Genomic DNA, 17,701 nt, shown 5'->3' with positions numbered 1-17,701 from the left:
AGAAAAACTTCAAAGACTAGCAAACTCATTAATGGATCATTATTTTAAAAACTGAATATGTACACAATTATTTAACACTTTGAGCTATGGGTCACCTGTACTGGAAACTTAATGTTCATGAACCAAACGATATCAAGCATGGACGCTTTCCCAGGGCGGTGCTTTCACGGTGATCGAAAGTTGTTTTACACATGACAACCGTTCGTGTTGGCTGCATCACTAATAGCACACAGAACATCAGATACAGAAAAGAAGAACATTTTTTAAAGTTTAATCCCCAGAAATGGCAAATAACCAAATCAGTAAAAGAAAAAAAAAAAAAGAAAAAACATGTATGAGCTAATTGAAATTTGTGCTTTTTTCTCTACTTTGATGTTACCTACTTCTGATGTAAAAATAACTAAAAATTAAATAAAAGCTACCGTGATTCAATACACATTGCAAGTGAAATCGGGGGCATTGGAAGGAAGAAAAATCTAGATTTGTACTGTCTTACATTCTAAGTCATCTCAGTTTATCTGAAACTTTCATGAATTAGCTGTAAATTTAATGAGGATGAAGAAAATCCTAACTGATCACCTAAGCAATCCATATTTGCCTGAACTATGTATTTTGTACCATTTCAACCAGATTATACTCTCCCTGTCATGCTTATGGTTTAAATAATAACCAATCTGTCCTAAACACAGGTTTCATTCAAATTTATTTATAATAAGAATGCTAAATTAACCCCATAAAGTCTTCAAAAATTAAAAGCTGTAATAGATTAATAGTAATGTAATAGATAAAACAATTAAATGCGTCTACTAGATTTGAAATGCCAAGGGGTCTGAACTAGTACAAACACTAAATACGCCAAAGAAAAACTACAGCAGCAACTTCTCCTTATACCAGGTATCAGTTATCATGTTTTCAAAACTCCTGGCATAACTGTATACATGCTAACTACTGAGCCCTTTGTTATTACCACATGCATTTTGACAAAGCTTTTGTTTAAGCATTTTTTTTAATAGTCAAAGTATCTATTGAATAAAACAGTCCATGTTTTATCTGTTAATCTCTAACTTCAATATATACAAAATACTAGGTAAGTTTAAAAACACTGTGTAGTTTTAACTATGTGAGTTTCAATAAATCCTACAGGAATTGTACTACTTTAAAAAAAAACCGACGAAAAAAGTATTGCAAATCAGTACTACAGATCTGCAGCAAAGACTGGGTTACAACTGGATGTGACCAAAGAACAAAACAAATCTAAATGAAAATAAATTTATGTGTAGCATATATGGAATAGAAAAGATAAAATAACAGTACCCATTTTTCTCTCATGCCTCCTATTTACATTATTTTATTTATGTTTAGTTTTGAGGCACCTTGCTCCTTAACATGTAACAAACCACTTGACTTTTCTATCTAAAGGAGAAAAATAGGAAAATAATTAGCACTCAAGAATTAAATGTGCAATAACGTCTTCCAGGGCTTTTTAAAACACATGCATGAATCTGAGTCATCGCAATGTTCAGCACTCATTATGAAGTCAGGCATGCAAGGAGAGGTGCACCTGATCTGCCTGACTGCTCACAAGAATCGGGTACTTCACTGCATATCCTGCCTACCTCATAGCTAACTAAACAGGCTTTCAAATATACAGTTCTAGTAACTGTGCATGCAAATTAGGCATACAGTTATATACCAGTTCTTCTGAAAATCAAAGTACTGAAGTGCCTTCAGATGATTGATGAACTAGACCATTAACTACCAGACGTTTTCATGAACAGCCAGCTTCTTGCAATTAATCGCATCCTCATGGAGGTTTCCATAGAATCTACACATGTGGATCCAGTAAATTCAGTCACAAAAACAGCTCCTAAAATGGTGTGTCTGCACTCTCTTTTTGATCCTTGGCCAGCAACGTACATAAGCATATGCCTAATTTAAGTATGCACTTACACATAGCCAGTTCAATACACACTTAACCAGATAATTTTTTCAGATGCTTAAGGCATTTAGCCCTTTGAAACAGGAATGGAGTTAGGTACATAAGTAGCAGACAGCAAATTAAATTCAGAGAATCAAACACAAGCCTAAACTTTAAGCCATCTTACTGAAATAATAGTAATTACTCATTTGCTCAAACATTGCTTAAAGAATCAGGTGAGCACTTTCAGTTAAGCCACCTATAACAGAAGTTCAAAGAATGAAGAGTACACGTCTAAATAACAAGCTGCCAGCATTACTTCCAGAATAATTAGGGTGCCTAACAATGTAATGTTTTGTTTTAATAGAAACTCTGTTTGGTCAGTTCCACACTACAAAGAAAGATATGCTTGTGCCTTTTTTTCCCCCCAGAACTACGGTCTTTTCACAGGTTCTTCCTCCAGCTTTTAAGAGCAGTTCAAACTTTAAATCAATTTTATAGAAAATAAACTAGGGCCAAATCTACCTTCCTGAACAAATCAACCCTCTTAAGTTAAAAACAGCCTTTATGTTTTGGAGCTTCATCTCAATAAATATATTAATAAGAGAATATGCGCCCACAAAGATACAAAAAACTTCTGAAAAACCAAATTCGGAAACTTTAAAAACTGTTTAAGATAACTGATTTGGTTTTAAAATTCATGCTTTGAAACTCAAGCTAAATGGAAATGAGCTAAAAATATTTATTTTCTAGTAATGGAAACAGATAAATATGTCACATGTATATATCATATCCGCGAAAATATTTCTTAGATCTTTTTGATCGTTTCGTAAATTATAGAATCTGTGACTATTTAGTTCATTCCTCTCTGCTTTGCCATGGGGTCTGGAAGCAAATGGACATTGGCTCCACACTGCCTAGAGGTATCTCAGGCTTCCTTTCAGGTGCTTTCTGAGGTTCTTTTTAGAAGAAGAGGTGGTCTTGTTCTAAATACATGCTACAATTGTTACTTTCTTCAATTATCCAAGGGCTTAAAGAGTCTTAGCCAAGGTGGTTCATACCAGCAACCTTTCTCTAAGTGCTCCAGAGAAATGTTTGTCTTCAGCAGGTAGTAAACCTCACATTTTTTTTCCTTTCAAGTGTGCAGAAGAAAATAATTTCCTGCTCTTCATACTTAAACTGTATGCTTAATCCCCCCTGTAGAACAGCCTCAGTAGTAGTTTGTTTTAGAGATATCTTCTGCTCGTATCTACTTTAAGCATAATTTAAAACTGTTGTTATTTTCCTGCCATGTTAAGTCAGTGGCAAATGGACACTCCAAAATAACTTCTGTGTGACCCAGTCCATGACTCTTATTGGATTTAGCAGCAGTGATTAAAGAGATTAAAACTACTGGCAATTACCTCAACTGCCACATATAAATCCAAGAGAGATCATGAAGCAAAGCTCTTCCCAGTGCACAGCTTGGTGCATTACCGAAGTGAAACCAATGGGTATTAACGCACTTAGCTGAGAAGAGCAGTGCCTGAGGATGAGACACAGCGCCTGCCTACCGTTTCTGCTTCAGGGGTTCCATTTCAAAGAAAGAAGTAAGAACATCACCTAGAGATGACAACCTTCTCAATCACTCCAGCATCAACTGCCAGGCCTTGTGCAATGACTGAGAAGACTTAAAAAAAAAAAAAATAAAAATAAAACCTCTCTTCAGATAACAACCACTGAAGCATGTGTAAGGGCAATACACACATACATACACACGCATACAGAACTGATTCAGTCTTCCCACAAACAACAGTGTTAAAAGACAATGTGCCTCACATAACACATTCTAATCAAAACCTCAGGCTGCGTTTGTACTTATGAGTGGTAAACAGTTTTTCTAAAAATTGTAAAAACAAAAGGATGACATTTTACTGCCACTGACCTCACTGGAGCAAGATTTCATCAGAAGCAAGTATTTCAAGACATTCAATATCCATGAAATTTCAATTTCAGAAATAATTGTTATAAACTCTTTATAATAGACATAAAAGGAAAGCCTTCTTTTAAACAGACCATGCAATCTAAATAAAACTACTCTGCTAAAAAGAGGGACAAACAGCAGAGAAAGATTATGACTGCATTCTGCAAAGTTAAAGTCTCCAGAAAGTAAGAGTTTTAACTGTCTTTTCCAAGAGGAAATCATAAAGCGTAACATATGAAAGAATGCATCTTAAAACTCATGTTTTTCACTATTCCAGTCTTCTGTCCCAGTGTGCTCATCTGCTGAATTCAGATGCTTAAATGTACTCCAAATGGAATTTATCCATAATTTGCAGCATAAAACTCAGCTAATCACACTTTGAGGATACCATCCACCATTCATAAGCAGCTTCAGGTCAAACTTCAAAGTGAAACACCGTGAACCCTTTACAAAACACCATTTTTACAGAACTGAAGTACCAGTTCACAAGTACAAGGGAAAGAGATTTAACAAAACAAAAAGGGACAAAATAAAATAAAAACAAAATAAAACAAAATAATAATAATAAAAAAAAAACAAAGGAAAGAAAGCAAAATAAAATAAAAACAGAGACAGGGCGTCCATCTTCAGCAGGCCAGACTTCGATCTCATTTCCCCCATGAAGGTTTCACTTGACGGCAGGTTTAGTGGCATGGCAAACAATGCCTAACTCAGGCAAGTGTAACAGGTCTGCCTTGGCCAGTCTAGTCATCTAATAATGCACAAATATCACACAGAGAAAACATACAAAACCAAATTAATAGTCAAAATCCATCTACCAGATAATGTGGACATAAAATTTAGAATGATTAGGGTGGCATCTTTGTTATCTTTCAACCTCTGCATTTTCAAAGTATAACATTTAAAGAAAAAGCTACTCATACACACAAAGGAAAGTCACATTTTGACAGCTCGATAAAGTTACTTCATCTACAATTACATTTTTTGTAAAACTGTTTATTAAATTTCACAAAATTAACATTGATTGCACTGCATCCCTCTCCTCAATGCCCCCTTAATTTAACACTGTTAAAATACACTTCAAATTTCAGATTTTGTTCTGGTTTTTAAAACCAAATTTTCAGAGTTTCATTTTACCTCTCTCCTCTGTTCAATTCGGCGCATTAACCATTTCACTCTTGGCACCATTAGCTAACAATATAATTTAACAACATAATGGTGAAATATAGCCATTGCTACTTCTAACAGTTGTGACACACTCCACTGACTCCATTACCAATGCATCCTATCACACGTCATGAATCATAAAGGTTGTCCTGTGTTCTCTAAAACCACATCTACCCCACACAGTAAACTCCTCGGGAAATAAATCTGTATGAATTCACATTTTCATGAATTAAGATCAGTGACCCTGTTAGAAAGTTACATGGAAACAGCACTATCACACCCTAAAAAAATTTTCCTCACAACCCAATCACTTGTTCACTCAATTATACATAAATCTCCGCAAGATTTGGAATGATTTGGAACAGTGACAATTTATGTGAGATGCACCTTCTCAGAAATATCCTCTAAGTCAGCTGCAAACGGGGCTGGAACAAGATTTCTCAAAACTTTCATTTCATTCTCCTTCCACTCACTGTCTACCATCAAGAGACACAGGAAAATGTAGCTTTACCTGCCTGTTGCCATATCATGTCAGGCAATGTCTCATCACAAGAAAAACACCAGGAAGTGCTGTTCGTTCATTTGGTGACAATCCTCCCTCTCTGGTAGTACTGAACCAGTGTTAAGGTCTTTTGGATGAAACCTGAATAAGCTATAGGTAACTACTTAAGGGCAATTTTTTTATAAGCAGGGCTGATTTCATGCATTTTGTCTACCCAAAATTTTAAGCGGTTAGGGCAATACCTTCTTTGTAGTTTAAGAGTAAGTTCAACGAATAAAACCAAAAAATGCCACAAAGCAAGGCACAAGAAAAAACTAAAAATCTAGGCTTCAAAATGTCAAAAATGTGCTCATACCAAAGGCACTGAGAATACGCAGTGTATTATAGATCATTATAATCTTTACTTAGAGTAGCTTTAGAGTCCAAGACATTTTGCAGACTTGTCAGAGTTTGCTAGGAACATCTCAGACCGTGATCACTGCAGCACTAACCTTACAGTAACCTTATTCAGATCACAGTGTAGTAAGACTGGGAAAAAAATGGTACTCTGAGATCACTATTAACAAACTCCAAGAAGTCAACAGCTTTTTTTAAACCTAAACCTGACTCTTGCAGTAAGAGATCTCATGCTAATAGCAAGTACTTCTGAATTTGCAGCAGTTTAATGTTTAATCATTCGAGGTTCTTTTTTTCATGGCAAAACAGCTACCATACTTAAAGTGAAGAAAGCTTCACTTCATCACCTGGAATGTTTCTACACCAGTGAGGTAAAAGTCTTCTAGACCCAAATGGGCCTATGCTCGATTCCACAAGGATCACAGTGAAGTCAATGGGGCTCTGCCAAACTCCAGTTATTTGTCTACATGGAATTCAGCAACAGTGGGGCCATACTTCAGATTTGGCATGTTAACAATATGAATTCCCTCACATTCTACACATCTGTAAAAGTACGGCCACAACATTACTTAAGGGAACACTTGTAAAATTACTATTTACCAAACATCTTCACTAAGAACTATAAAAATACGCTGGAAGCATTCTAGGCAGATAACTGCATTTTTCAAAAGGTGCCTAAAATCGTAAGGAGTACAGCGTGTAAGAAAGTCTTTTTATGCAAGCAAAGTATTACTTTCAACAGTAACAAGAAAGGAAAACTGAAATCTTTCATTATACTAGGAGGTAAACATTTATATTCAAACAGTAATTATCGCCATGAACACAAACTATTTTAAATTATATAAATCTAAAATTGCCAAATGCATACAGTGCACGTCAACAAGACAAATTTGGATTTGGAAAATAATAAGAATAATAATAAAAATCAATATAATCAAAAGAAAAAATTGAAAAAACAAAAACAACAACAAAAACAACCCACAGACCAAAAATAATACATTAAGATCAAAACTTCCACGTTACCCTTGCAAGAAAATTACTTAACATATTCAGTGCTCCATTGACTTCAGTGAGAACTTTGTGTAGGAATAAGCTTGCCAAGATAAAAATCACCTTCAAGGGGATAAAATTACCTTTGTGTCCTCCCAAATATGTAACAACAGTGGAAAATTGAATTATTCTAATTTAAATCACACCATCTTTTTTCAAACATTGAAATTAAATTAAATCTCTGTAACTGGGTTCCTTCACCCTATTTTCATTTTTGTATCAAGGCTTTTTTTTTTTCCCCCAAACAACACTAAAATAAAAATAAAAAAAACAACAAAGTAACAACAAAGAACCACCTCCTTACACTGAAAGCTTAAAACAATTAGCAGACAGGACAAAGACCAACATTACAGAAGAATGACTGAAATACTAACCTTCTGCACAGGGCACAACTATCAAAGCTCTGTCAATAAAAACCGTGTTGGTTAGATGCTGGGCCACACCAACACTTGATGCTTCACGAAACTTAATATAACATACTTTGGAGGAAAAAGCAAGAGGTGCGTTGCTGCAAGATAAAAGGGGAAAAAAACAATCACTCATATTGAATAATGTACATGTATAGATTTTTAACCACAATTTCTTAATTTAAAAACATTTCTAGACTTCCTGGAAAAAATACCTGAAAGTACAGAAATGTACTAATTTGACTTTTACAGCACTAAAAAAAACACACCACCTTCTTCTTTCTTATGGAAAATTACAAAAGCCAAAATCCCAAATTTACAAGACTTACTATCTTTACTAATCTTAACATACAACATTACACAGTTCACTATTATTGTAAATAGCAGCATGAATCAAAGTATCTCCTAGTCAATCTACAGTCAATCTGTCTTTTTTTTTTTCTTCTGTATAGTCCTATTGTAGGAAATTCAAACAATAAGACCAGTCATTTTTCAGTGAGTTCTTCAAATATTAGTCCATGCTAGCCTAGGTAACAGGAGAGAAATAAATCATGTATAAACTTGACTTTCAGGCAAGTTCTCACATTCAGAATACTTCCAAACATCACAGCCGATAGCAAATGACTTTCTAACTCCTCATTAGAAATGCTTGTATACAACTTTTAATCCTACACATTGTAAAGAGTTGGACTTCAATCACTACAAAGATGTTTGCCACAGTCTCCTTATGACATGGGTTGTTTTTCTTCCATTTGGCTTTATGGGGGGAGCAATTTTTATTTTTATTTTTTGGTTGATTAGTTAATTTCATTTGTTTAGGTTTATTAAACACACATGCTACTGTCACAACCCAAACAGCAGATGCCTCCAGTGAAGATTCCATGGTCCAGACTACTAAAGACTTTTAACACCTCTTGGCTTTTTCCTCTCCAAATAAATAAATAAATGAAATGAAATCATTGCTAACTGAAGAACATAATTGTGGACGAGGCAGATTCAGCCTCTCATAAATAATCCCTGTAAATTTCAACATCTACAGAGCCAGCTATGTGCTATGTACTTTTCTGTAATATTTTCTCCCCTCTATTTTCTAGATCTCAATCTTGAAAGCTATTTGGAAAGTATGTTAAAAATATTAACAAAAGAACAGTGCTTCAACTAGGCTCCAAGAAGTAGTCTGGGTACAGACTCTCTTCTGAGGATTAAGCTAACGAGGTAACTCACTGGAGAACTAACTACAAGGAAGAAAAATTCTCTCAGAAGCAGATAACTGCAGAAAACCTATCAACACTGCACGTACATCCACGGAAACAATGAAAATCTGAAATTCTAGAAGTTTTTGATCATTCCTATCCTTTTAAGAAGTGGGTCTCCAAAACCTCTCCAGTAGACTTCTTAAGAACAGAGCTGGAAAAAGTCGTATTCTAATTCTTATTTTTCAGTCAACATTTTGTAAGGCGTAACTGAGGCAGACTCACAGTGTTCTTCGAAGCTACAAAGCACTGATGTAAAAAAGCAGGTCCTACACTTCTAATGTAGAATTACTGTAACCTAGGAGCTCTGGACTGCAAGAAAGAAAAAAAGAAAAAAAAAAAAAGAGACCTGAATAACAGTCCGACATTTTTGCCATGCCGTTTTTGTTTTCCTTTCCGGAGAGACAACAACATCCATCTCTCAAGAGAGTAATAAACCATCAATACCATTTCATATGAATGAGCTCATCAGAAAAATACAGGTAGAAATAAATAAAAGGCTACAGAACATCCAAGGTTACAGGTTTTCCAAGGTGCTAGTGCAGAAGACACTAACACAAACAAATTACCTATTAAAGTAAGATCTTAAGGAATACCTGAGCAATCCCTAGGACCTGCTCTGCAATACAGTCACTGTAGAACACTGTGAGGTCTACAAAATGGCTACTCTAGTTCATCCAAACGAAAGCAGTATTATAGTGGGGCTTTCAACACCACACACAGTCTGTCTCCCTGCTTTCAAACAACTCAGTCTGCAAAAATCCAATTGGCTGTGAGAGCGTAACATAAAAGAACCATGACTGGGACTACAAACCTCAGATCTAACTGGTCTCCTATGTTGAAAAACAACTCTAAGCTGTAGGAGCAGTTTGCAGACTAGAGTAAACAGCAAAAAGCTGTCACACCCTGCAAACCAGCTTTGGATTTCAGCTGTACCTGCACCACAAACTGAAAATCTCTGCCTTCTTTAGAACTGTATAAGCCACACTTCCTGCTCTTACCAATGTCTGTACAAACCAAAAGAAAGATAAATTAATACTTTCCTCAATGAAAGGAACATCTTACATTTTGCAAATTTCAACATAAATAACATTAGGATGTCTGTAAAAACAAAAACAAACCACCACTGCCATTCACTATGATTCAGAGAATGCTCTACAAAGCAGGGAGCTCAGTATTTCCTCTCGCGGTCTCACTGTGCACTGGAAAGTAGGCATCACTTCCCACACAAGTATGGCTTCTCAGGGGCTCTTCACAAACACAGGCTTTCAGGATGCCTCCCTCCTATGTCAGTGGAGACGTAACAGGCCTCCCTGTACTCCCACTTGAGAAACTCAGTAAGCACTGGAAGGTTTTCAGATGGTAAACTGACATGCATACATGGAAACAATGATAGCAGTTCTCCTTTCTCAGTATGGGAGCTCAGATCTGTAACCAAACCAGGACCACGCACATGAGAAGCTCTACTACAGCCACTCTTCTAGCAGAGCTGACAAATCCACACTGAGGTCCTGAGGTAGAATTAACACTGATTAGTTTAAAAAAAACTGTCCTACATGGGCTGTGATCATAGTATTCTCCATTCTTGTGGATTTCTGCACACTACCTAGCCATAATTTTCCATACCATTTTCACAAACACCTGCTACTTCTCTTTACAGTTATTGAAGTCTTTCGCTTCAGGAGGAAAACAGATCTCATTTGGTTAAACTAGGAACCTACAATTCACCCATCCTATTTTCCTTAAGGCTTAAGTAAAGCTACTGTATGTACCAGTAAATTAAAAAAAAAAAAAAAAAATCATGTTTCCTGGCAGGATTTTATAATAACCCCCTACTTCTGAGCATTTTTCGTTAAAAGCTGGTTAAAAAAGGGAAAAGGCAATTCTCAGAGTCTCTGCATTTGCTTTCTCTCAAGGTTATACCATTGTTTACGGAACAAGGATAAGCAGATGACGAAGAAGTTTGGTAGTAAGTGGAATAAAAGTGGTCTTCAGGCACTGAAAGCCACCTGCAGAAGCCTTCAAGAGAAATCTTACATAGAAACTGTCATGAAATCAAAGCTTCTTGGCCAAGTTTTTGAAGCCAACAATCAAGAATGTTAAATCAGAACAGCAGACAAAAAACTCCACTAGTCTAACAACACCTAAATACAAATATGAGGAGATTAAAAAAATCTTTTCCCACTTCCATGTAACTTTTATTTGTTACTACTGCTGCTGAAGGCCCTTAAATTCACGCCATCTTTTTCTAGATTGAACCTTCAATGGAAAGCCTTCCAATTCTAAGAAAACAGGTAATTACAAACAAAGGCCACCAGTAACAATCCACAAAAAGAAGATTCGTATTAATGTTTTTTTTTCCAATGAAGGAAATATTGCTTTAAGTGTCAATGAAGCCCCATTGACAAGTAGCTAAAATTAGGACCATGACCATATGGAAACAATTTCTGCAGTGCCAGGAGTCTCCAGCGCCCTCAATGCTGAATCCGAAGGTGATTTACTCACAGCTCTCATGTGCCTTTCAGAAAAATAACAGTAATAAAGTAGCTTTCACAGCTACCTGAGAAATATCCTCACTGAGTACCAGGCTTTCAGTAATATGACAAGTACAGAATCCATCCTTTTAAAGAGATATCTGATTAGCAGTGACTGCAGAAACCGAAAGGATGTTATCAATGAAAATAAAACACGAAGTGACGAAGTACCAAACAGCACAGCATGAATTAGCATTCATTTAAAAATTCATCCCAATCAAACAGGGATACAAAATAAAAGACCTAAAGAGAAACTGGTATTTTAAAAAGCAGTCTTTAGATATGAATTGCTGGGAAAAATCACTGGGTACGGAAGTTCACTGGGAATACTGAAGAGCCATCTTAAAAAACCTCAATTTTATTCAATACTTTAAAAAGTCAAGCCGGTTCCTCCTTCTTCTTCCCCTCCAAAAGCTCTGTGATAACAAGAACTTTACATCACGTATTCCAACACTATCTATTATAATCTGTAAATAACCGTATTGGCAATTTAAGAATTCCCTTTAGCTTTTCAAATAAAATGTAGTCCTGCATCCTATAAAGCCAAGGAATATTAACAATAGGAGACTGGAGAAATGTAGAAAAATAGGTAAAAAGGAGTAATTCTCTCCAACAGTAACAGTTCAACAAACCATAGCATAATCTTTTATTTTGTTCTACAGTCAAGGCAATGCAAAATCTAGAACTGCCATCCTTGCTCCCTAGTAAGTCATATACCTTCTCCTTTTTCATCCAAGTCAGCAGTAGGGTGCTGCACAACGAATTATAGTGAAACGGGGCTAGAACAAATGATCACCTGGTCAAACACATCACAAAACGCCTTGGATTGCTCTAACAAAACGGAATATCAGAGGATAGGGAAAAAATAATCAAAGCCAAGATGTAATGCTCCAACTTCTAAAAAAAAGGGAAGAATTTAAAAAAAAAAACAACAAACTAATACTTTAGGAGCCAAGGTCCAATATGCTATGTGATTCTGACCAACTTAATTTGCAAATACCAGAATAGAGCTTGCTTCCTCTCAACTAAAAAAAAAGCAGATTTGTTATTGAAATGTTCTATCCAACCATGTTTTATAGATTAAAGTTCAACAGATAACAAGAAAAGTATATGACTGACATACATGACTGACTTGGAAAAGGTGAATCATATTCTGTATTCTTTACCCAGAAAGACCATAATTGATTGAAAAAAGGGAGTATATATACTTTATAAAGTGTATGTATGTAGATATTGTCCTTGTTTCAGCTGTAACAGTTCATTTTCTTCACAGAGTCCAGTATGATGCTGTTTTACCTTCAGGAGCAAAAACAATCATGATAACGCATCAGTGTGTTAGCTGCTGCTGAGCACTGCTGTTCACAGCCAAGGAAGTTTCACCCTCTTAAACTGCCTTGCCAGCAAGGACAGCTTAGTGTGGGGCTCACAGGGTTGAGATAATGACCAATCTGACCTGACTGTGTAAAATAAAATTGCTGTAAGCAGTACAGTAGCTTAACAGCTGCTGGTCACAATGCTGGTCTTTTCATTCATGGTGTTCACTTGCTTCCAATGCCATTTTTCTTAACTCTGGTATGCTTATTGCCTCTTGAGGGCTGGCCTAGGCTTCTTTATGGTTATGCTGGTTTGTATATACCATGTGCTCATGTTATACCAATTATGGATTTAATTTGGTACTTGTACTCAGCAGTGTGCTCATTCTCAGATTTCAGGAACCTTACTGCAGAAACGCTTCAGCAAGTACACTCTCTACTCAAGGTAAGCTAAAATAGTTGTGGAAATTTTTGAATACATCTGGGATACTCTAAGTAGCACGATCTTAGTGTTATGTCTTCTGTACGTGTTTCTGCCTTTATTTCTGTGGAAGAAAGTATTTAAAAATACCACCCAGAGATCTACCCTGAGGCAGGATGGCTGTGCGTGGCAAGATGTATGGGAGGATATGGGCAGGTACCACCTCCAATGGGCCTGGAAATTGCCCCTGAACAACTGCAGAATCCTAAAATACTGACAGAATGTTTCAAGAAGATATGCCCTGATCCTGGCAATGCCAACGACTTACCACTTGCACTGCGCTGAGGTCTGGCCTGTACCTACCAAACACTGTTGAACACTATTCAGCATCTCCGAAAGGAAGAAAATGACTCAACCCCTGCAACTGAACCAGAGAATCAACCCATGCTGGTACCTCTTACCCCTGTCCACAAGTAGAAACAATGGAAGCAAAAGGCAGCTCATTTAGTAAGGAAGGAATAAGTGGACAAGAGAGGCTACTCCATAACACGGCCATCGCAAGAACGGAAGGAAGAGACAGAGGTTATATATGAGTCAACAGACACCTGATGCCTCTCCCTACTTAAGCCACAAGATGTGTGAAAAGATTTCAGCCATCACCAGATGAGCACATTGTCACCTGGCTGCTCTGATGCTGATCACAGAGCTGACAGCACGGATCTAGTAAGCATGGAAGCCAGACAGCTGGAAACCCTCTCCAGGGAAGGGGGCACTGACAAAGCAATCTCAAAAGATGAAAGTTCCTTCCCCCTCTGAACATGACTCCTGTCAGCCACGAAGGAAAGGTATTCCAGTAGGGACAATGTTACATGTCAGACAGGCAGGTGGACCACTACGGAAAGAAGTACCCAGTATATAAGGAAAGTACCTACGCTGAAGGTGGTGCATAATGTTGACCAGAACAATTAGCAATTATTCCAAAATCCAGACAGTGTCAAGTACACATGATACATGTGGCAGAAGTTTGTATGGAGTCTCCAATCATCATATGCCAACTCACTAGCAGCAATGGGCTGGAAAGATTGAGAGGAACACGGATGGAGTGGTGGATTAATCGGCTGACCAACTCCAAGTTTATTTTTCTCCCTACTGATCCATGTGTCAGTTGTGGAGAAACTTTCCCAAAAGGTCCAGCAACTCAAAGAGAATATATCCTCCTCGTCACCTGCATGAACCAGAATCTCAGCTTCCAGAAGTAAGCGTTTTTTGTTCAAGAGATAGGTATGCACCACATGTCACCCTGTGGTTTTACCTGCATGACCACAGAGAGAACATAAGGAGGTGGAATGAAAAACTCAACTAGGGGCAAGAGTACGTGAGTTGGCAGGGAAAACAATCACAGATTACAGGAAAACAGCCACTCCAACTTCCAGTGAACAGTTCTCTAAACACAGTAGATGGTCTGATCCTATTTCTCCTCTTGATAACGAGCCTTTTGCTTCACATACATGTGAAGTGAGTTACAAATACAATAACTGGGACTAGAAGAGCCCTGCCTCCACCCAGATGGGGGAAAGGGGCAACTGTCAATTCAATGGCCTGGTACATCAGAACCACAGGAGCATAACGCTCTGTACAACAGACTTATGTGAGATATGTACACAGACTTTACAAAGCAAATAAATTCCCTTTTGTGTTCTCTTAACTGTTATGTTTCATTAACAGAGCTGGAAGTTCACACCCATTAGTATTAAAAATGTGCAGTATAGGCATTCAAATTATGTTTTGGTTTTTTTTAAATGGAAGATGATGAGTACAGAAGAGAAAACATCTTCACTCTGTTCTGCACACTTAAGCTAAGTAAAAGAATTTTGTTTGTATGCTGAATATCTTCAATGCAGAATTAGAAAACAGGTTACAATATTATGCAATGCAACACGAAAACTTCTTTCACTACTGCTTTACCTACAAAAAGTAATATTCTCTTAATATTACATGACAGATTATCTTTAAACAAGAACTTTTTGTTGTTTTTTTAATGTGCTTCCAAACAAAGGCTAGCAAATGAGATTCAATCTCAGCAAAAGCTCTTGCTTAACTGCTTACAACCGAAGCTTTCTTTCACTACTGTTTCTTTTCTAATTACACTAGTAACATAAATATTCTGGAATTACTGAAAGCTGAGATGCTCCCATATTCTCATTCTCAGTGAGAAACAAATTCTAAAAACTGTACGTTAATATTTGTCACTAAGTGGTCAATATCCACAAGATTTGTAGTTCACTAAATTCAACCGACCAAATGTAGATCTGAACAAAGAGCAAGTTTCTCACTGTTCTGTGAAGGTAACAAAATCAATGCTTCAGAAAACACTAAAAGTCTAAGTTTCCTACAGAAATATCTTTAAAGCCGGGACAACATGAATTTTTGCCTTATGTCAACTATAACATAAAAGCTCCCTTTTAATTCATAGAAAGAATTGATTTTTAAAAATTTAAGGTCTACATTATTAAATATGTATGGAAACAGCAGTGGCTATACATAATTTGAACAAACGGAGACATAAATTGTAGCATCTTCTTGCTTGGGATTCTTCTGCTTCCCACAGACTTGTCAACGAAGCACCATTATCTGAATTTTTCATTATACTGTTATAAAACACGTTCAGAGAGTGAAAAATCAGTATATATTTTCTGTTTAACAAGAAGGGTATTGGATGAAACCCTAATTTTTCTCCAAGGTAGTAATTTGAAAATAAGGTCAAAAGCCCGGACCTATTTTGCAAGGAGACACATATTTCTAAAAGTTATGTACAAAAGAAATGTAAATCAACAGTAAAATAAGTAACCACAATTCTGTATCCTACCTTGAGGAAGAAAAAAAAAAAAGATTAATTACTTAGAATTGATGCTTAACGCAGCATAACCTTGACATTTCCAAGTCAAACCCCACTACCGCACTGGATTTCAATATTTCTTGTATATTCACACACAAGCAAAATTTTACACACAGACACAAAGATTAACTGAAAGCTTCAAGAAAATTTCTATTTGCCTTATATTCTACCATGTCAAATACCGCAAAAAAAGGTCAGCGGCTGTAACAGAAATACACTTAGTCATGAGAAAACTCAAGTGAATTAAGAAGAAACTGTACATTCCAATTTGAGAACCAAGAAAACTTGAGGAAAATCACCAGAAATCTACTAAAGACTGCCTAAAACTTGATTATGCTGTTTTAACCCACCATCGCATGAATGAATAACTATTACATACCCTCTATAGACACGCTAAACCATGCATTTCTGAATGCTGTTCTTTCAAATCAATACAAGCATAACCTAGTAACACACAGAAGTGGAAAAATACCAACATTTTTAGCTATTTAGAAGACTTGAATTTTATTCCTCTGAATTGTAAAATAAAATGTATGAAGCACAAAATAGCTGGGTGTAAATGATGTACCCCCTTTCTGCTACCCTACGCGATTTTCAGAAAGAGTAAAAAAGATAAATTATTCTAAAGGGCAGGTATGTCATTCACACCGTAGGGCAACAAAGGCAACAGTATAAATCGCCTCTTTTCCTCCCCGGCTTTGCTGGCCACGATCCGCCCGGCTGAAGCATCAGGGCAAGCAAACTACACTGCCTCCCATCCAGAGATCCCTTATGCACAGCTAATGAAATGAGATCAGATGCAACTTTGAGAAACGTTTCCGCCGGTTATTAAGGTTCACGTGCGGGGCACACACTGCAGAGGTTATTACTGCGAATGAGGCACACGCCGTTAGTCCTCGCACAGCTCTGCCGGCGCCTGTTGGCGGCCCCTCGGCGGCGGTGATAGCCGCCTTTCGACAAAACACAGCAGCTCCACGGGGAGGTGCACAAGCGGAGGACAAGGAGACCCGCAGCACGGGGCGGCCAAGAGCTGGGGAGAGCGGCGCCCTTCTGGGCAGCCTCAGGGCACACTTCTATCAGCCCCTAGGACTGGGTGCCACGCAGCGGGAGGCCGAGCCCCGGCTGCCGCCAGGAGGACACAGCCCCGCTCCAAGGACGCAGCCGCTCCACCAGTTCGGGGCCGCCATCTTAAGTGCGGGCGCAGCGCCTTTCCCCCGGCGCTGCGGCCATACAAAGGCAGGGCACGTGACCGGCCCGCCGCGGGAGGCGGCGGTGCCCGCACTCAAGATGGCACGTAGGGCCTCCCGCCGCTTCCCTCCCACCACCCCACGGCCCCTCTGCGCCTCTTCCTCAGTCTCTATCGCCCCGGAGCCGGCCGCGCTTACTCTGGGGGATAGAGGCGCAGCTCCTCGATATCTCCCAGGAAGCCGAAGAGAGTCCGCATCTGCTCGCTAGTGACCGCCGAGGAGAGGTTCGTGACCTGGATGACAGACGTGGGGCCCAGGGGGAAGCCGAGCGGCACCCCGATCCCGCCGCTGTTCATCATGGCGGAGCCTGCACGACCGCGGCACTGGCGGCACGGCCGCACGCAGCCGGGGAGGCGGGCCCGAGACGGCGAGCGGCGCGCGGCGTCTCAGCAGAGCGTCCCTGCGCGCCGCCGCTCTAGCCGCACACTCGACTGCTCCCGGAGGTGCTGCCGAGCTGCTCGCCTCCTGCCGGTAGAGGCGCTACAGGGGCTGTTAGCTCTCCCCGCGGCGGAGCTCCTGGTTCGGCGGCGAGGCCGCGCTGGGAGAGGCCAGCGAAGGGTTTCGCTTCCCTCCGGTTGCCCTGGGAGCCGGCGGAACAGGCCGCTGCGGGCGGGGCCAAGGCGGGGCCTCGGCT

At 38.7% G+C, this 17,701-nt stretch overlaps 1 protein-coding gene across 4 annotated transcripts in view; it reads right to left on the bottom strand.

Moving 5' to 3' along the window:
• The window catches only part of SREK1 (splicing regulatory glutamic acid and lysine rich protein 1), a 43,376-nt gene extending 25,956 nt beyond the window's left edge, over nt 1–17,420 (bottom strand). The window contains exons 1-2 of one of the 4 annotated variants that reach the window (XM_004937292.5): nt 17,206–17,420; nt 7,371–7,504 (exon numbers count right to left, since the gene is read on the bottom strand). In XM_004937292.5, the coding sequence (XP_004937349.1) occupies nt 7,371–7,504; nt 17,206–17,366 (295 nt within the window). In that variant the 5' untranslated portion in view covers nt 17,367–17,420. Of the gene's footprint in view, nt 1–95; nt 3,473–7,370; nt 7,505–17,205 lie in introns of those variants that run through there. The other 3 variants (XM_040656298.2, XM_040656297.2, XM_040656295.2) reach the window with 3 other exon arrangements.
• Nucleotides 17,421–17,701: the final 281 nt, after the last annotated feature.

The sequence above is a fragment of the Gallus gallus genome, chromosome Z, assembly GCF_016699485.2.
Source record: "Gallus gallus isolate bGalGal1 chromosome Z, bGalGal1.mat.broiler.GRCg7b, whole genome shotgun sequence".
NCBI lineage: Eukaryota > Metazoa > Chordata > Aves > Galliformes > Phasianidae > Gallus > Gallus gallus.
The sequence above is the reverse complement of the archived record's forward strand: the minus strand, read 5'-3'. Positions and strand labels throughout refer to the sequence as shown.